The sequence below is a fragment of the Gigantopelta aegis genome, chromosome 6, assembly GCF_016097555.1.
Source record: "Gigantopelta aegis isolate Gae_Host chromosome 6, Gae_host_genome, whole genome shotgun sequence".
NCBI classification, from domain to species: Eukaryota; Metazoa; Mollusca; class Gastropoda; order Neomphalida; family Peltospiridae; genus Gigantopelta; species Gigantopelta aegis.
Window position 1 is genome coordinate 62,204,468 of NC_054704.1, and position 17,461 is coordinate 62,221,928.

At 35.9% G+C, this 17,461-nt stretch overlaps 1 protein-coding gene across 1 annotated transcript in view; it reads left to right on the plus strand.

Moving 5' to 3' along the window:
• LOC121374428 overlaps positions 1 to 17,461 on the plus strand; it is an 86,424-nt gene that overhangs the window by 46,820 nt on the left and 22,143 nt on the right. The window contains exon 9 of the mRNA XM_041501530.1: positions 16,273 to 16,496. Within this exon, the coding sequence (XP_041357464.1) occupies positions 16,273 to 16,496 (224 nt within the window). The remainder of the gene's footprint in view (positions 1 to 16,272; positions 16,497 to 17,461) is intronic.

Here is a 17,461-nt window from a genome sequence, read left to right on the forward strand (position 1 = left end):
ACTCGTTTGTTTCATAAACATAAAATGGTGTGTTTTCATTTCTCACACACCATGTGTTATTTTTGATAACACATGGGTTGTTAACACACATGTGTGTGTTATCAATTTTAAGACATACGACTGGCTGCTCCTAGGTGATGACCAGGTCACCAGTACCATGCATCCAATGAAAAACAGCACAGTGGAAATAGAATACACTGTGACTTATAGTTAACCTGACAATCATGTGTCTGTGACACATAAGTTAGCTACAAGTGTAACGGCTGTGAATAACGATTAGTCGAAAAAGATGTTAAAATTTGCTTAAAACCTGGATTTTGAGGATACGTTAAAAATGGAATATAACATTTGTGTCCGTTAGATACCATATATCCCACAACTCGTTGTTTAAAAACTATCAAACTTGCTTTTGCTCATTAGATAAGATAAAGCAAGGGCTTTAATAGCATAGAAAAATAATTGTTCTGATGCAACCACAGTCGTATTATTTTGTATTGTAAACATTTGGCTGTAAAAAGGTCACTGTTATGCCATGACGTCACTCACATTATGTCATGTACTGCGCATAAGGGTATATGACGTAATGGCTGATGGCTTTGTTGTAGACTGCAGAGGAATTTTTATATTAAAAAACATTTTAAAATGACAATGGGTATTAAAGAGAATAACCAACTTGCTACGAGGAGTTACAAATTATTTGTCCCTCGAATAACTGTTGTAAAACCCTCACCATAGGCTGAGGTTTACAACATTCATTCACTTAGGACAGATAATTTGTAATTCCTTATACCTTGTTAGTTATCCTATAAACATTTCTGTGTATATTTACACTTCATTATTTTTTCCTAGAACACGTTAAATATTGATGTATAATGACAATGTCTCTTGCTGTCAATCTCTTTCAATATCATCTGCATATACAACACTAATTTCAGTGTTTTATATTCACAAAAAGTTCACTATTACTTCTGAACTATAAACCACATGGTCAGAACTAAATTAATTGCTTAATTAATTTCTGTGTGGTTATTGTTCATCAGTTCCCTTTTTGTGCAAACTGACTGCAATAATTTCTACAAACATGAAGAACAGATGTAAAATAATCACTTGTCCATTGAACTAGGACCAAATAATATTTACAAATGTGCCACAATCTCTACTTGTGTGACAGTCTACAGCACAATGTAATAAATGTATTGTGATGTGTTGTAGCACAAACACCACTTAACACTATCATGCAGCCTATCCAGCCTGAATAGTTACAATAGTTACAATAGACCTAACTGGTAAATGTGTTCTACTTGTATATATTTGTAATAGCAAATGTGATCCATGTAACAATACACACACATGTAAGTGTATTTTTGTCATTCTAAAGATAAGTTTTTTCTACCTTGGACTTGTGACATTCCAGGTCTGGGATGGTTTTCAAGTCTGAACATCAGCTAGCCACTAAAGTAATTATCTCTTATTTTAGAGTCAGTCTGTTTGCTGAAACCCCAATCACCACCTTAACACATACAGTTTCTCACACTACCTGTTTAAGACAAATCTCCTGTCTCAGTAGATATGTGGGAAAGATTCCCAGCTTTCACTGGCCACTGAATTTTGTAATCTCAGATCTTTATTTACTTGAGTAAATGGAAAACACTTGAAGTTTTTGTGTGTAACAGCTCCGGAAATAAGTGAGATAATTTAAAGAGACTTTCAGAGATTATAATTACAAAGATGTACTGTTTCAAGATTCAGACTTTAAATTAATTTATAAGTTTTATTCAGATTTATTTATATCTTTTTCACAGTGGCGTGTGTAGTTGTGGATGATCCCGACTGAGACCTGTGTATTGATAGGACTTGATTGAACACTGTCAACACCAAACTGTTTAAATATTTGCCTGGATTCACAGTCGTTGGTCTAGTTCTGCACTTCAACCTTGGCAGGTGCCATGAATTTACACATTGACTTAAAAACATTTCAAAGCATTCAGTTATTTTTTAAAATAAAATTAATTGGTTTTCAAATATTTGCCAGTTCATTAACTGTTAATAAAACAAAATCATGAAGGGGTGGTGGTTTTGGGGGTCGAAACCCCCACCCCCCCCCCCCCCCCCCCCCCTGCTCAAGGCGAAAAAACCTTTCATATCCCGATTTTTAATGTAATTTCTTTCCAAAAAAATGTCGTCAGAAAGCAGCTTGGCTAGCCAGCAGAAAACACCTCAGAATAGCCCTAGAAGGGGTCAATTCGCCAGACACCTCGACCCCCCCCCCCCCCCTGCAAAAGTTCCTGCGCACGCCCCTGGGTATAACTATAAAATGCACCTGATAGCTGTTGTTATTTCTAAACATTTCCAGACTTCTTTCATAGATAATTTAATATAGACCAACTCAGGTCTTTCTGGTGACTGTATTCTCATGTAATGGCACTATTCAGTCTTCACAAAGTTTGACAAAACACATTTCTTATGAATGAAATTTAATAACATTATTTAATACTACATGTATTATTTATCTTTTATTGCTTTCCACAAAATACCTCTTTTTGAATGACACTATTTATGTTCGTTACACTGACTTCCTTTTTTCAGCCTGACAGATTGGGCCTGGGTTGGTGGCTCACAGTTCATGGTGATCTCTCATTGAAAGAAGCGTTCCACTTGCATTGTTGGGTTTGTGCTGGTTGGGAGGTGGGGACAGAAGGGGTAGTTGAATAACGACTGGCCGTTGAGTTGCTTGTAGTTGTGTCGGTTAGCTCCCCAGCCTGTTGCTCACGTGTTGGTTGTGTTTACCTGGCCACCTGTTTACTTTATTGCTCGGATCTTGGTCCTGTCATCCGCCATGGGGGACTTCTTCAAGAGCATGCAGCAGACCAGATTGGTGTTTCCGTTTATGGATTTTCTTTTTCGAAACACCCGGTTTGCAGCGTTACCTCCTCCGAGTGAAAGACAGGAGTACACCGTGGTGGAAGGGGGTGAGTAGGCTCAGTGAGGTCACCTGCTACACACAACCAAACATCGGCAAATCTACATGCATTCATTCAGTAATAAACCAAATGTTACCAAATCTACACGCATTCATTCAGTAATAAAACAATGTTATCTTATCTACATGCATTCATTAATTCATTTAGTAATAAACCAAATGTCATCTAATCTACACACATTCATTCATTCAGTAATAAAACAAATGGCATCAAATCTACACACATTCATTCAGTCAGTAATAAACCAAATGTCATTTAATTTACATGCATTCTTTCAGTAATAAACCAAATGTCATCCAATCTACATGCATTCATTGAGTAATAAACCAAATGTCATCAAATCTACACACATTTATTCAGTAATAAACCCAATGTCATCTAAAATACATGCATTCATTCATTACTAAACTTTATCTTCCATCTATACTCAGTGTGCACTGTTTAATTTACAAATGACAGTTATGCAAATGGAAGTTCTGTGAATAAATCAAACATCCACATTTACTATTTAACCATCAGGACAAGTTATCAAATGAGATACATTCTGTTAAAGCAGATACATTACTAGTAGATATTTTTATATCATTTAAGTCTGTTTGTATTCAGGGTCATATTTATAATGATCAATGTAATTGCATAAAGTCAGAGGTTTCGACATTAAGTATTGATAATTTTGAAGAACATTGCATTTTAACTACATCCAGTATTTGAAGAAGAAAAAAATTCAGCTAAGTGTAAAGAAATATTATGCTCAGTTTGAAAAGAATTAAGCTTCTTGAATAGAAATAAGGAGATCAGCAGTGATTTATTTTAAAACTATAGCTTTTATTTTGTAATACTACAAATAAAAAATCACTAGTTTATTTTGCTGGCATTTAGTTTTTAGAAATCAAGTTGTTATTAATAAATTAAAAAAATGGACTAAATTTAGATGGCGTCATTTTCTATAGTTTGAGAGATATTTAAAAATCAAACTGTTCAAATGTAACGCTACAGGCTTCTTGTTACAGTGTTGTGCCTCAATTCAGAATGCACTGTTTATCACCATACCTGGCCAAGTCAATAGCAACGGCAATGTGTGTAGTGTTTAAATATGACATTAATGCACTCTGTGACAGGTGACACTAAATTGATTATTAATACAGGTGGGTCTCGTGTTATTGAGATGGTTCACTGTACCTGCTCACAGTATGGAGATGTCGTAGTTGACTTAACTACAAATGTCCAGCAGTTAACACCTGTATAAAAAACAGAAGTTTGTAATAATTAACCAGCCTCGGTGGTGTCGTGGTTAAGCCATCGGACATAAGGCTGGTAGATACAGGGTTCGCATCCTTGTACCGGCTCCCACCCAGAGTGAGTTTTAATGACTCGATGCTTAGGTTTAAGACCACTACACCCTAGTCTCTCTCACTAACGATTAACAACTAATCCACTGTTCTGGACAGACAGCCCAGATAGCTGAGGTATGTGTGTGCCCAGGACAGCATGCTTGAACCTTAATTGGATATAAGCATGAAAATAATTTGAAATGAATATGAAATGTAATAATTAATCCAGGTATTTCTTTAATGATACCTTGATTAATTAATCATCGACTGTTGGATGTCAAACATTTGGTAATTCTGCCACGTAGTCTTCAGAAAACATTCACTACATTTTTTCATTAGCAGCAAGGGATCTTTTATAGAGCCTGTAATTCCTAGCTAATACATTTTAAAATGTCTGTATGGCTACATTTAAGCAGATGTATTTAAATGTTGTCATGTCTCATGTTATGGGTGTTCGCCAAATATGCAGTGTTATGACCTAAAAAGCTTATTTCTCGGAGTAAATATTTCACACTCTTTTGTTATTGACAAGGCGCACTTTTGGTGTTTTAATATTGGAATATGTTTCAAATATTTGCATGCTTTCTTCTATTTACTGTCACTGAACTGTGTGCCATTAAAATGCAATTTCCCGTCTTTTTTTGGTCTTTTTTTTTTGTGGAGGTAGAGGGGGGAGAGAATGAGAAGAATGAGTGTTATGAAACTGAACAATAATAGAGATTGTATTGATGTTTGAGTGACGTGTTTTGTCAGGAGCACTGCTGACTGTTCAACTGGTATTAATTGACATTAGGTCACTTGTATGTCCAGGTGATGATCATCATCATCCATCATGTGACTGTTAACTCACTACTTCACTTCATTTCCAAGTACCCAGTACACTTATTAAGAAATGTCCTGTATTCACATGGCGGGATGTGAAACATTCTTGTATTATTTCAGTTAATCAGAAAGTAGAAAGTATAAAAAAAAAAGAATCTGTAGGGGTTTTTTTTTCATTATGTTAACTTTTAACATGTGTCAAATATAAATAAATCATGTTTTAAGAATTCAATAAATATATTTTTAATAGCTGATAAATATAGTGAAACCTGTTTAAATCAGATGCATATTAGGTCCCCAGTAGGATCAGGTGTTTAGAGGGTCACATTAAAGAATTTAGAAAATTCAGGACCATGAAACTTTTGACAAGATTCTGGTTTGTTCAGGGTCCGGTTAAGACAGGTTTTACTGTACTAACAAACACTAATTAGCTTTGTCAGTCTTGACATATTCAAAAGAACAATAGATAAGTGTAGATTTTTCCTCAGTAAGCATAGTGTATAAGAATTGTTTGTCATTGTTTGTGAATTTATCATTGTATAACAAGTCACAAGTTGTATAAAATCATATAGCATAGTAAAGCCATTTTATGCTAAGTTTGTGGCTGGTGTACATATTTAGGTAAAACTACACAAAATTCTATTTTTTATGTCCTTTCCATGACCTGTTTTATGTAAAGACATCATTTTCTAAGGTTTATCAAGTTTTTAGCAAAAGTGTTCAATTGAAATACAGTAAACTTTGTAATTATACTGAAATAATTATAACACAGTTAATCTGGTATCTGAATGATTTTTAATTGCTCTGTGGTGTAGGAAGGTGCCAATAAGTGGGGGGGAGGGGGGGCACACTTTTATATTTACACACTTTTACACTATTATAAAGCAAATATAAAGGAAAAAATCCCCCGCTTCCTACACCAGTGCAGCAGTATTTTCATTTGACTGGAAACCAACTTCCAGTGGATGTACTAATAACTATACATAACTGTTGTCTTCTGTATGGTGTTAAGGCGATACCTGTGTGTGTATAAACACGTAGTACATGTACTGTGTCTGTCAGCTATGATATATCACCCGGCATGAAACTCCGGTGTGTCTATTGTGTGCTATTATACACTAGACCAACATTGAGTACTCAACGAGTCAGTTGACCGTGTCCAGATCTGTGGTCCTTGTCACACACAAAAATCACAGAGCTGTGTTTACTTACATTCTGTAGCTTGTGAGAAAGATTGTCACCAAAAATATATCAGCTGGCTGACCGTTGACATGCAATGTTTACACTGGTGTCTTTCATATGGCACTTTCTTGGACTTGTAAAACTCTGTTTACAAAGGAAGTTACAATGTCATTGTGTACCTGTTGTTGTATTGTCTGACACGACTAAACAGATTTGCTACTCTTAGGGACTGACTGGTTAAACCATCACTTTTAAGCCTGGTAGACGCATGGTTTGCATCCCTGTACTGGCTGAACCGTGGGTGAGCTTTAATATACAGAGATATTCAGCCACTATGCTCACGTTTCGCTAGGACATTTTTTTATTTACCTGGTAATGATGCACTCAACACATTTTATTTACAGTTATATGGCATCACAGGGCTAGCTCTGGGTGAGCAAAACTATTTGCCAAATTATATGTGCAAAATCCACTGTTATTTTTCAGCAAAATACCAATTATTACATGAAATGTTTTCGCCAAATCAAAATAAAATTTGCCAATTGTTCCTGAAATTCGCAATTGGCGAATTTGGCGAGTGACAGAGCTAGCCCTGCATCAGATATATAGTTATTGACGACAGATATTGAGAAAGGAAACCCGCTGTTGCCACTTCATGGGCTACTCTTTTCGATTAGCAGCAAGGGATCTTTTGTATGCACCATCTCACAGACAGGATAGTACACACCACTGCTTTTGTTACACCAGTTGTGGAGCACTGGCTGGAACGAGAAATAGCCAAATGGGTCCACCGACGGGAATCGATCCTAGGTGCTTATTAACCATTAACCTTTGGTCTGACGTAGTTGAGATGTGTGTCTAGGACAGTGTGCTTGTACTTTAATCAAATATAGCGCAAAAACAAACCGGCAAATATTTCTGCCTGTTACACACACACAAAACACACGCATGCGCACAAACACGCGCACACACACACACACACATTATATTGATACATGTATAAAGAAGGGAACTAACCCTAAAATTAATCCTAATCCAAAAACTATCCTTAACAATAGTGGATAACATCAGATATTTTACCACAAATTGTAATGAAAACCCATTTGTTTTGTGGTCTCATGGATAGTGGCTTAACTTTATTAAGTTACAAAGGTTCTGAAATGGATGGTTTTTTGCATGTTTGTGTGGTGTGTGTGTGCGTGTGCGTGTGCGTGTGTGTGTGTGTGTGTGTGTGCATACATACATGTGTGTATGTAAAAAAAAAAAAAAGTGTCAGATGATTAATTATATAGTAGCAGTAACACATAGCCCTATCCTTGTAATAGCTGCATATTTGATACACTGCCGGTGAGCCAAGTGTACATTCATCACTAGATGTGCAAGCAACTTCTTACAGGTCTAGATCAAGTACTGCTAGATAACTAGTCTAGATTGAGTAGTCCTAGATAACTAGTCTAGATCAAGTACTGCTAGATAACTAGTCTAGATTGAGTAGTCCTAGATAACTAGTCTAGATCAAGTACTGCTAGATAACTAGTCTAGATTGAGTAGTCCTAGATAACTAGTCTAGATCAAGTACTACTAGATAACTAGTCTAGATTGAGTAGTCCTAGATAACTAGTCTAGATCAAGTACTACTAGATAACTAGTCTAGATTGAGTAGTCCTGGATAACTAGTCTAGATCAAGTACTACTAAATAACTAGTCTAGATTGAGTAGTCCTAGATAACTAGTCTAGATCAAGTACTACTAGATAACTAGTCTAGATTGAGTAGTCCTGGATAAATAGTCTAGATCAAGTACTACTAAATAACTAGTCTAGATCAAGTACTACTAGATAACTAGTCTAGATTGAGTAGTCCTAGATAACTAGTCTAGATCAAGTACTGCTAGATAACTAGTCTAGATTGAGTAGTCCTAGATAACTAGTCTAGATCAAGTACTGCTAGATAACTAGTCTAGATTGAGTAGTCCTAGATAAATAGTCTAGATCAAGTACTGCTAGATAACTAGTCTAGATTGAGTAGTCCTAGATAAATAGTCTAGATCAAGTACTACTAAATAACTAGTCTAGATTGAGTACCACTATGTACCTAGTCTAGATCGAGTACCACTAGATAACTAGTCTATACTGAGTAGCACTAGATAACTAGTCTAGGTTTAGTGGCACTTTATAACTAGTCTAGATTGAGTACCACTAGATAACTAGTCTATATCAAGTACCACTAGATTGAGTACCACTAGATAACTAGTATAGATTGAGTACTAGATAACTTAGTCTAGAGAGAGTACCACTTGATAACTAGTATAGATTTATTACCGCTAGATAACTAGTCACGATTGAGTACCACTAGATAACTAGTCCATTTGAAGATTGCCTGTAATGTATAACCAAGTATGGACCAGTTTCATGTGTTTTATTATGTGTAGGACTGTTTATATAACAGAAATACCAGGCAACCTTTCTATTTGAGTGTTTTAAAGAGAAATGTATGTGAAATGTAGGTCTGTATTAAGTTTGTGAAATCAGAAATCTACTTTTAACCATGGAAACTGTAGGTCTGTATTAACTTTGTGAAATCAGAAATCTGCTTGTAACTATGTGAACTGTAGGTCTGTATTACCCTTGTGAAAACAGAAATCTACTTTTAGCTATGTGAACTGTAGGTCTGTATTACCCTTGTGAAATCAGAAATCTGCTTGTAACTATGTGAACTGTAGGTCTGTATTACCCTTGTGAAAACAGAAATCTACTTTTAGCTATGTGAACTGTAGGTCTGTATTACCCTTGTGAAATCAGAAATCTGCTTGTAACTATGTGAACTGTAGGTCTGTATTACCCTTGTGAAAACAGAAATCTACTTTTAGCTATGTGAACTGTAGGTCTGTATTAACCTTGTGAAATCAGAAATCTGCTTGTAACTATGTGAACTGTAGGTCTGTATTACCCTTGTAAAACTAGAAATCTACTTTTAGCTATGTGAACTGTAGGTCTGTATTAACTTTGTGAAATCAGAAATCTGCTTGTAACTATGTGAACTGTAGGTCTGTATTACCCTTGTAAAAACAGAAATCTACTTTTAGCTATGTGAACTCTAGGTCTGTATTAACTTTGTGAAATCAGAAATCTGTTTGTAACTATGTGAACTGTAGGTCTGTGTTACCCTTGTGAAAACAGAAATCTACTTTTAACTGTGAACTATAGTTGTGTGTTGACCGTGTGATTGTAAGAAGCCACCCATGCATGCACTCGTCCTCTTTTAGTGGTACAGATACATGGATAATGGATTTACCGGAAATAGATGTGCAATTAGACCCCATAGAATCGCCAATCTGTTGAATAGTATTGATAACAATCAGTAGCTATTATATTACAAGAGTGTCTGGTTTGAATTTCTTCATTCTGTACATTGGTGTATTTAGTGTGTCAGATGTAAACAATGTAAGATGTGTATCACGTGACAGCTTTGTCAAATAAAAACACTTCATACATTTGTAAGGGGTAGGACCTAGCTCAGTGGTAAAGCGCATGCTTGAGGCACGGTCGGTTTAGGATCAATCCCCATCAGTGGCCCAATTGGGCTATTTCTCGTTTTAGCCAGTGCCCCACAACTGTTGTAACAAATGCCATGGTATGTACTATCCTGTCTGTGGAATGGTGTATATAAAAGATCCCTTGTTGCTAATCAAAAAGAGTAGCCTATGAAGTGGTGACAGCGGGTTTCTTCTCTCTATCTGTATGGTCCATAACCATATGTCTGAGGCCATATAACCGTAAATAAAATGTGTTGAGTGCATCATTAAATCATCTGTAATATGATTAATTTTGTCACTTCATGGTTTGAAGTCTACCATGAAGATATTACAACACCACTGTTGATTTCACATAGCTGAGCTTACAAACATTAGTATTAAACCAGGAAAACAATGTTTAACTTTCTACCTTAGAAGAAAAGAATATTACCTCATTAATAATGTAAAAATGTAAATAACTAGTTCACCACATGCGAGTTTAACATAAACCACACTTTACTTTGAGGGATATGAAAATGAAATCGGCTCTCATTAAACCTTAGTATCCATGTAACATACTACCCGGTACATGATATGGTCTTCAGTTCCAGAAGAAGGAATAAACAGAGAAATAATACACGAGTGGCCGTTAGATACCATTTATCTCACAGTGTTCAACATTAAAATTTTGGGGCAGTATCCCAGTTGGATACTAACATTTAAAAATCTGGTATCCCACCTGAGAATTTAGTATTACATGGTATACCGGTGGGATACTGGGTTCTTGAAGTCTGATATCCAAAATTAAAATCTGGTATCCCCGGGATATCGGGATACCGTTAATCTCGAACACTGTCTCACGAGTTGTTTTAAAATGTATCTTAACGAGCGAAAGCAAGTTTGATACATTTTTAAACAATGGGTTGTGAGATAAATGGTATCTAACGGACACGAATGTATTATATTCTATTTCTTACATATCCTCAAAAACAGGTTTTAAAGCAAATTTTAACATCTTTTTCGACTAAAAGTTATTTACAGCCATTGCACTTGTAGCTAACTTATGCATCACAGACACATGATTGTCAGGTTAACTATACGTCACAATGTAATCGATTTCCACCATGTTGTTTTTCATAGGACGCATGGCACTGGTGACCTGGTCATCACCTAGGAGCAGCCAGTCATATGTCTTGAAAATGTTAACACACATATGTGTGTAAACAACCCATGATGTTCTCACCAACAGATGTGTAAGAAACCATTTTAAGCCATAATTATGACAGCCAGACCTCATTCCAACATTGCATAACCTAACAGTCAAATCAATTCTGATTTCCAACAAAATAAATCAAAGAAAAGGGCACCGTTTTCAACTGAACTAAATTCATCAGCAATATCACTGATTTACTGCAAATAGTTGTGTGAAAATAGTGGTGTGATCCATAATTGGTGACTTATTTTCAGCCCTCTACATTGCAGGGTTTTTTTTCATTTGGTGGCTAAAACATTTCCTACTATCTATATAAAAAAAAAAAAAAAAAAAAAAAAAAATATATATATATATATCACTTCAGTGTACAATGTAGACTGTTATTCAGATGTAGAAATGTAATTATGTATGCTATGACCATGTTTGGGGTAGGCCTGTGCAGTTTAGATAGGTTGTGAAATACTTTTCATAGCATTTTTGGTATTAACAGAATGGTGTTCTTTGATTCTACATCTAAAACTAAAGAAAGTTAAACTTGTTTCTTTCATTTAACATTATGCTCAAAGACTGTACTTTAAGGTGATGGTATAAATGTGTAAGCTGGGTCTATGAAGGACCAAGAGGCAGTATGCATGATCACACTGTAATAACAACAATTAAAGTACTTGTAAACAGATGTATATTGCAGTGTGTGTGTGTTTAACTGGTGTGGCATCACTGTCTTTTATTACTGGAATCTGGAAAGGTGGGCCATAAACGACTTGTGTACCGCATTGTTTGGTAACACCACTGGTGTCCTAACAACAACTTCAGCAATACTGCTGAACAATGGCTTCCACCTGTTGTTCACTTTGTTGTTTTCATCTCCACACCAACGTGATGCTATGCCCTAACTTTATTAGTTCCCTGTCATAGGAGACTAAAGGTTTTGTCTCCGTCTGTCCATCTCAGAATGTTCAGCTGGAATTCTGTATAGCTTTATTATGTAGAGTTACAGATCAAGCTAGAGTTTCATGGAAATTTAGGGGGCGTGGCGGGATGTAGCCCAGTGGTAAAGCGCACACTCGGTGTGCAGTTGCTGCTAATCGAAAAGAGACGTGGCGTCAGCAGGTTTCCTCTCTCGATATCTGTGTGGTCCTTAACCATATATCTGATGCCATATAACCGTAAATAAAATGTGTTGAGTGTGTCGTTAAATAAACCATTTCTTTCTTTCTTTCATGGACATTTATCCATTTATGAGTTTTGGGTAATGAGATGCATGTATTAGGAGATATTACAACTATTGCAGTGCATCAAGATATAACAGTTGAAATTTTGCACACATCTTTATTTTAGAGTTCCAATTTGAGCTTTGGGTTTTTAACCATTTTTGACACATTTACTGCTTTTCCACTTAGTTTTCTGAACTGCCTTTTTTTTTGCAATGCTTCAAGATATTTACTTGAAACTTTTGTATGTAGCTGTATTATTATATTTGTGGTGTGTACTATGGTGAAAATTTGTCAGGCCTGGTAAGGAACATGTATTTGCATTAGCAGTACTTTTCAGAATGCTCATTATAAAATAGCCATGAACATTTACTTACCTTCATATAAGATTATTACAATTTGAGATTGCAGTGTGTCTGACAATTTTTTTTAAAGATTTTTAATCGAGATACCGACTCCAAACCCTGAGTGAGTGCTCTGCAAGGCTCAATGGGTAGGTGTAAACCACTTGCACCGACCAGTGATCCATAACTGGTTCAACAAAGGCCATGGTTTGTGCTATCCTGCCTGTGGGAAGCGCAAATAAAAGATCCCTTGCTGCCTGTCATAAAAAGAGTAGCCTATGTGGCGACAGCGGGTTTCCTCTAAAAACAGTGTCAGAATGACCATATGTTTGACGTCCAATAGCCGATGATAAGATAAAAAATCAATGTGCTCTAGCGGCGTCGTTAAAAAAAAAAAACTTTACTTTTTACTGACAAATTTTAAAGTGACTATGCACTTACAAATAAATTTCACGCAACCAGAAATACTGTCCCAAAGTTGTGTAAGGACCAAGTACCTTTACACAGAAGAATATTTTAAACAAAATGAGTGAAAAAGTCAATAGTTGCACGTGTACGTCACAAAGTAAAGTGACGGTATACGGTACTACAGAGCTTCAAGCTGCTATTGTGGTGCTTCAAATATGTGAACAATGTGTAGAGTTTTATGACAGGAATGAGAGCTTCTGTTTGTGGGCTGCAAGATGAGCAAACATGGTGGTCAGTGGCCACCAAACGAGACTAATGAGGATTTATTTAGAAGTGTAACTTGTAAAGTTACATGTAAACCAGCTTTATTTGGACATCATTTCTAAGGCAAACATCAAAGTGTGGGTTATGTATGGGACTGTAGCCGGTACCTGCTTAATTGAGAGATTTGTGTGTGTCACCTGAAGAGGCTCAGTTCTGTCAGTGCTAGGCTTGCTATTAAGTATGGTTACACAACACAGATGGAGCAAATGTGTTGTGATTTTTGTAAGTACTGAAAATATCTTGGTTTATAATTCAGTAAAGACATTTGATTTTGTGTTAACACATTGGGTAATGTTAACTTGTCCAGTTGTTTACTTGTATGTTAATTGTTTTTGACTATTTAGATAATTTTGTTCAAACAACTAGAAATGTTGAGTTCATTTTAATGTATTAAATTCAATTATTTTTAAAGTATTTAATTTTTGTCTCGCCTTTACAAAGTAAAAAGGCAAGATATAGGTACAATGGTGATGACACCAACTTGTTTGTTAAAGTTTTGCATTCAGACCAGTTTCTTACATAGGGCAATGAAACTTGGTTTACAGTTGCACCTATGAATGTTCAAAAAGTATATGGTAATTCTTGTTCTAATTAAATTAATCATTAATTTTACATTACAAATTATTTCTTTTATAAAATGAATAGTTTAATAAATTTATATTTTAACATGCATTAAGGCAAATATGTTTGTGGTAGGCATGGCATTTAATTCACAATTATTTTGTTCTTGTCAAAACATTGTACATTTATTTATCCATGCAGACAATTATTTAAAATGAACTATTTACAGAATATAAGAGCAACATTTAATCCATACCTGTGACATCACAGGTGTAAAACAATCCAAATTGAACTTTTTGGGGCAGGATGTAGCCCAGTGGTAAAGTGCTTGTCTGATGCATGGTCGGTCGGGAATTGATCCCCACTGGTGGGCCCATTGGGCTATTTCTCATTGCAGCCAGTGCACCACGACTGGTAATTCAAAGTCCTTGGTATGTGCTGTGGGATGGTGCATATAAATGATCCCTTGCTACTAACAGAAAAATGTAGCGGGTTTCCTCTCTAAGACTATATATCAAAATTAACAAATGTCTGACATCTAATAGCCGATGATTAATAAACCAATGTGTTAGGTCAGGATTTCAAACATAATACTGACAGAACTTGTACAATGCTTCAGGAAAAGAGACTAAACATCTGTGTCATTGAATAAACTGGTAATTTAAGTCTCATAAACCTGTAAGCTTGTTGGAAACTAAATGGGAAATCAGAGATTATATGTGTAGCATGTGCACCCTTAATACCTGCCATCACTAGTAGGAATTATTGGCCAAATTGTTCAGGATAGATCCCAAAAGATCCTGTCATTTTTTATTATTAGTTTTATAAAATATTCTTTGCCATTTTAGTCCATATTTTCATTAAAAAAAAAATATATAATTGAACTTAATTTAGTTGTCATATTAATTTGTTTTAATGAATACCAGGTAATGGATGAAGTTGAAGAATGCACTTGGAAATGTGGATTCATGTAAATTAATTAACTCACCCCTACAGGTCTCGTTAATTATTCTTCATTAATCCACACCTCCTTGTACATTCTCCACTACATAATTTTTATACCACGGTCAAATAAGTAAAGTGTTTGTTGATGCCCTAAATAAATAAAGAAATTAGGTAGAATGTAACTAGATCAAAATAAAACACACATTTTCCATGTACTAGGCAGCAGCTAATTAATTTTAACCAGAGCTTGATTCGTTAGGTGTTATAATCTTATTCTGGTGGTGGGATGTAGTCCAGAGATCAAGCACTCATCCTATTCTGGTGGTGGGATATAGATCAGAGATCAAGCACTCATCCTATTCTGGTGGTGGGATGTAGTCCAGAGATCAAGCACTCATCCTATTCTGGTGGTGGGATGTAGCCCAGAGATCAAGCACTCATCCTATTCTGGTGGTGGGATGTAGTCCAGAGATCAAGCACTCGTCCTATTCTGGTGGTGGGATGTAGTCCAGAGATCAAGCACTCGTCCTATTCTGGTGGTGGGATGTAGTCCAGAGATCAAGCACTTGTCTGATACATGATTGATCTAGGATCAATTCCTGTCAGTGGGTCCATTGGGCTAAGTATCGTTCTAGCCTGGGCTCCACAACTAGTGTAATGAACATGGTATGTAGTATCTTGTCAGTGAGATGATACATATAAAAGACCCCTTGCTTCTAATATAAAATAATAGTTCATGTCATAGTGGCAGTGGCATGTTCAACACGATATAACCATATATAAAAATGTGTTGTTATTAAATAAAACAGTTTTTCCTTTGTCATATTCTGTAATGTCACAATTACTGGTTGTGTGTAGTCTTGTTTGTTGTTGAAACACAAATTTTTTGTCTACTGAAGTTTTGTCAGTACTGCAGACATTACCAATGCTCTACTACTGGTATGTCAAACACTTTCATTTGGTGTTGTTGTGTCCATGGAAAATGCATATAAATGACGTGTTGCCGCTCTTATACATGTATTATATCCATAGTGATCCATGTGGTGACAGATGGTTGCTTCTGCTCAGACAGCCCAAGTAGCTGAGTTGCATGCTCAGGATGTTATGCTGCAATCTCTACTGAACATATCTATTGAACTCTTGATTTGTGCATAAATATGACTTTGTAATTCAGATTTGTCTTGTTAGTGGCAGTCCTCTAGATGAAGTGGGAAGGGATCTAGAGAGGAACCGACTCATAAAGAAGCATCTGATTCATGGCTGCATTATGCTGATGGTTCTGTTGTCAGACTATAACACCTTCAAAATATCATTTATATTCCATAATAATTAGTTTTACTTCATTTAACAAGTGATTTCACATACAAGATATCACCTGAATATCTATTCTTTGTAGCCTTATATTGTCCTAATGAAATAACTTATTGTATTCTTCAGATCGAAACCGGGCTGTTCGAAGCACAAAGAGCACCTATTTGAAGTCCTCTCACCAACCGGACCTTGTCTCCAACTCACTGCAACCCAGTTCAAATGAAATATCTCGCCTGGAGTCACTATGCGAGAGTCGGACAAAAGAACTCAACTACGTCAAGATGCAACTCAAGTCAAATACTCAAGCCTTTGATGCAATGAGCTGCCTTGTCCGATACCTCACAGAAGAAGTAAGTGTGACGGGCTTTCAAAGTTATAGTTTGTTTTGTTTAACGACACCATTAGAGCACTTTGATTTATTAATTATTGTCTATTGGATGTCAAACATTTGTTAATTTTTAATTCATTGTCTTAGAGAAAAGCTGCTACATTTTTCCATTAGCAGCAAGGGATCTATTATATACACTTTCTGATGCCATGTACAACCATATGTCTGATGCCATGTACAACCATATGTCTGATGCCATATACAACCATATGCTTGATGCCATGTATAACCATATGTCTGATGCTATACAACCATACGTGTTGTTCCATATAACCATGTCTGATGCCATATACAACCATATGTCTGATGCCATATACAACCATATGTCTGATGCCATATACAACCATTTGTTTGATGCCATATAACCATGTCTGATGCTATGTACAACCATATGTCTGATGTCATACAACCATGTCTGATTCCATATAACCATGTGTCTGATGCCATATAACCATAGATAAAATGTGTTGAGTGCATTGTTAAATAATGTTTTGGTTTTTTAAATCGTATATAACAAGTGAAAACAAGTTGAATGTGATAGAAAGCAAATGTTGTGCATAGTGGTGAAATACCTAATGTGAAACAAGTGATGGGAATGCAAAGCACTAATTATAGACTATAGAAGATGTCACCCAAAGAAAATGACAACATTTATTTAATCATTTGTTACATTGTGAAGAAGACAAATGTTACTGCACTGTATCTTCTCTCAGTACAGTGCATAAATGGTAATGGTAACTCGTAAGAGTAGAACATGAAAGCTGAAACCTACTGCTTCCTCATAGAATATTATTTTCATTTAGCAGAAATGGTGTTGTTTTTTACTCATGGCTATCTCCATAAGTTTGAACACCTTGGAAGGTCCATGAAGAAGAAGGTCCCAAACATTATTGCTCCCTTTTTGGGTGCTTGGTTTGCATGCTTGCC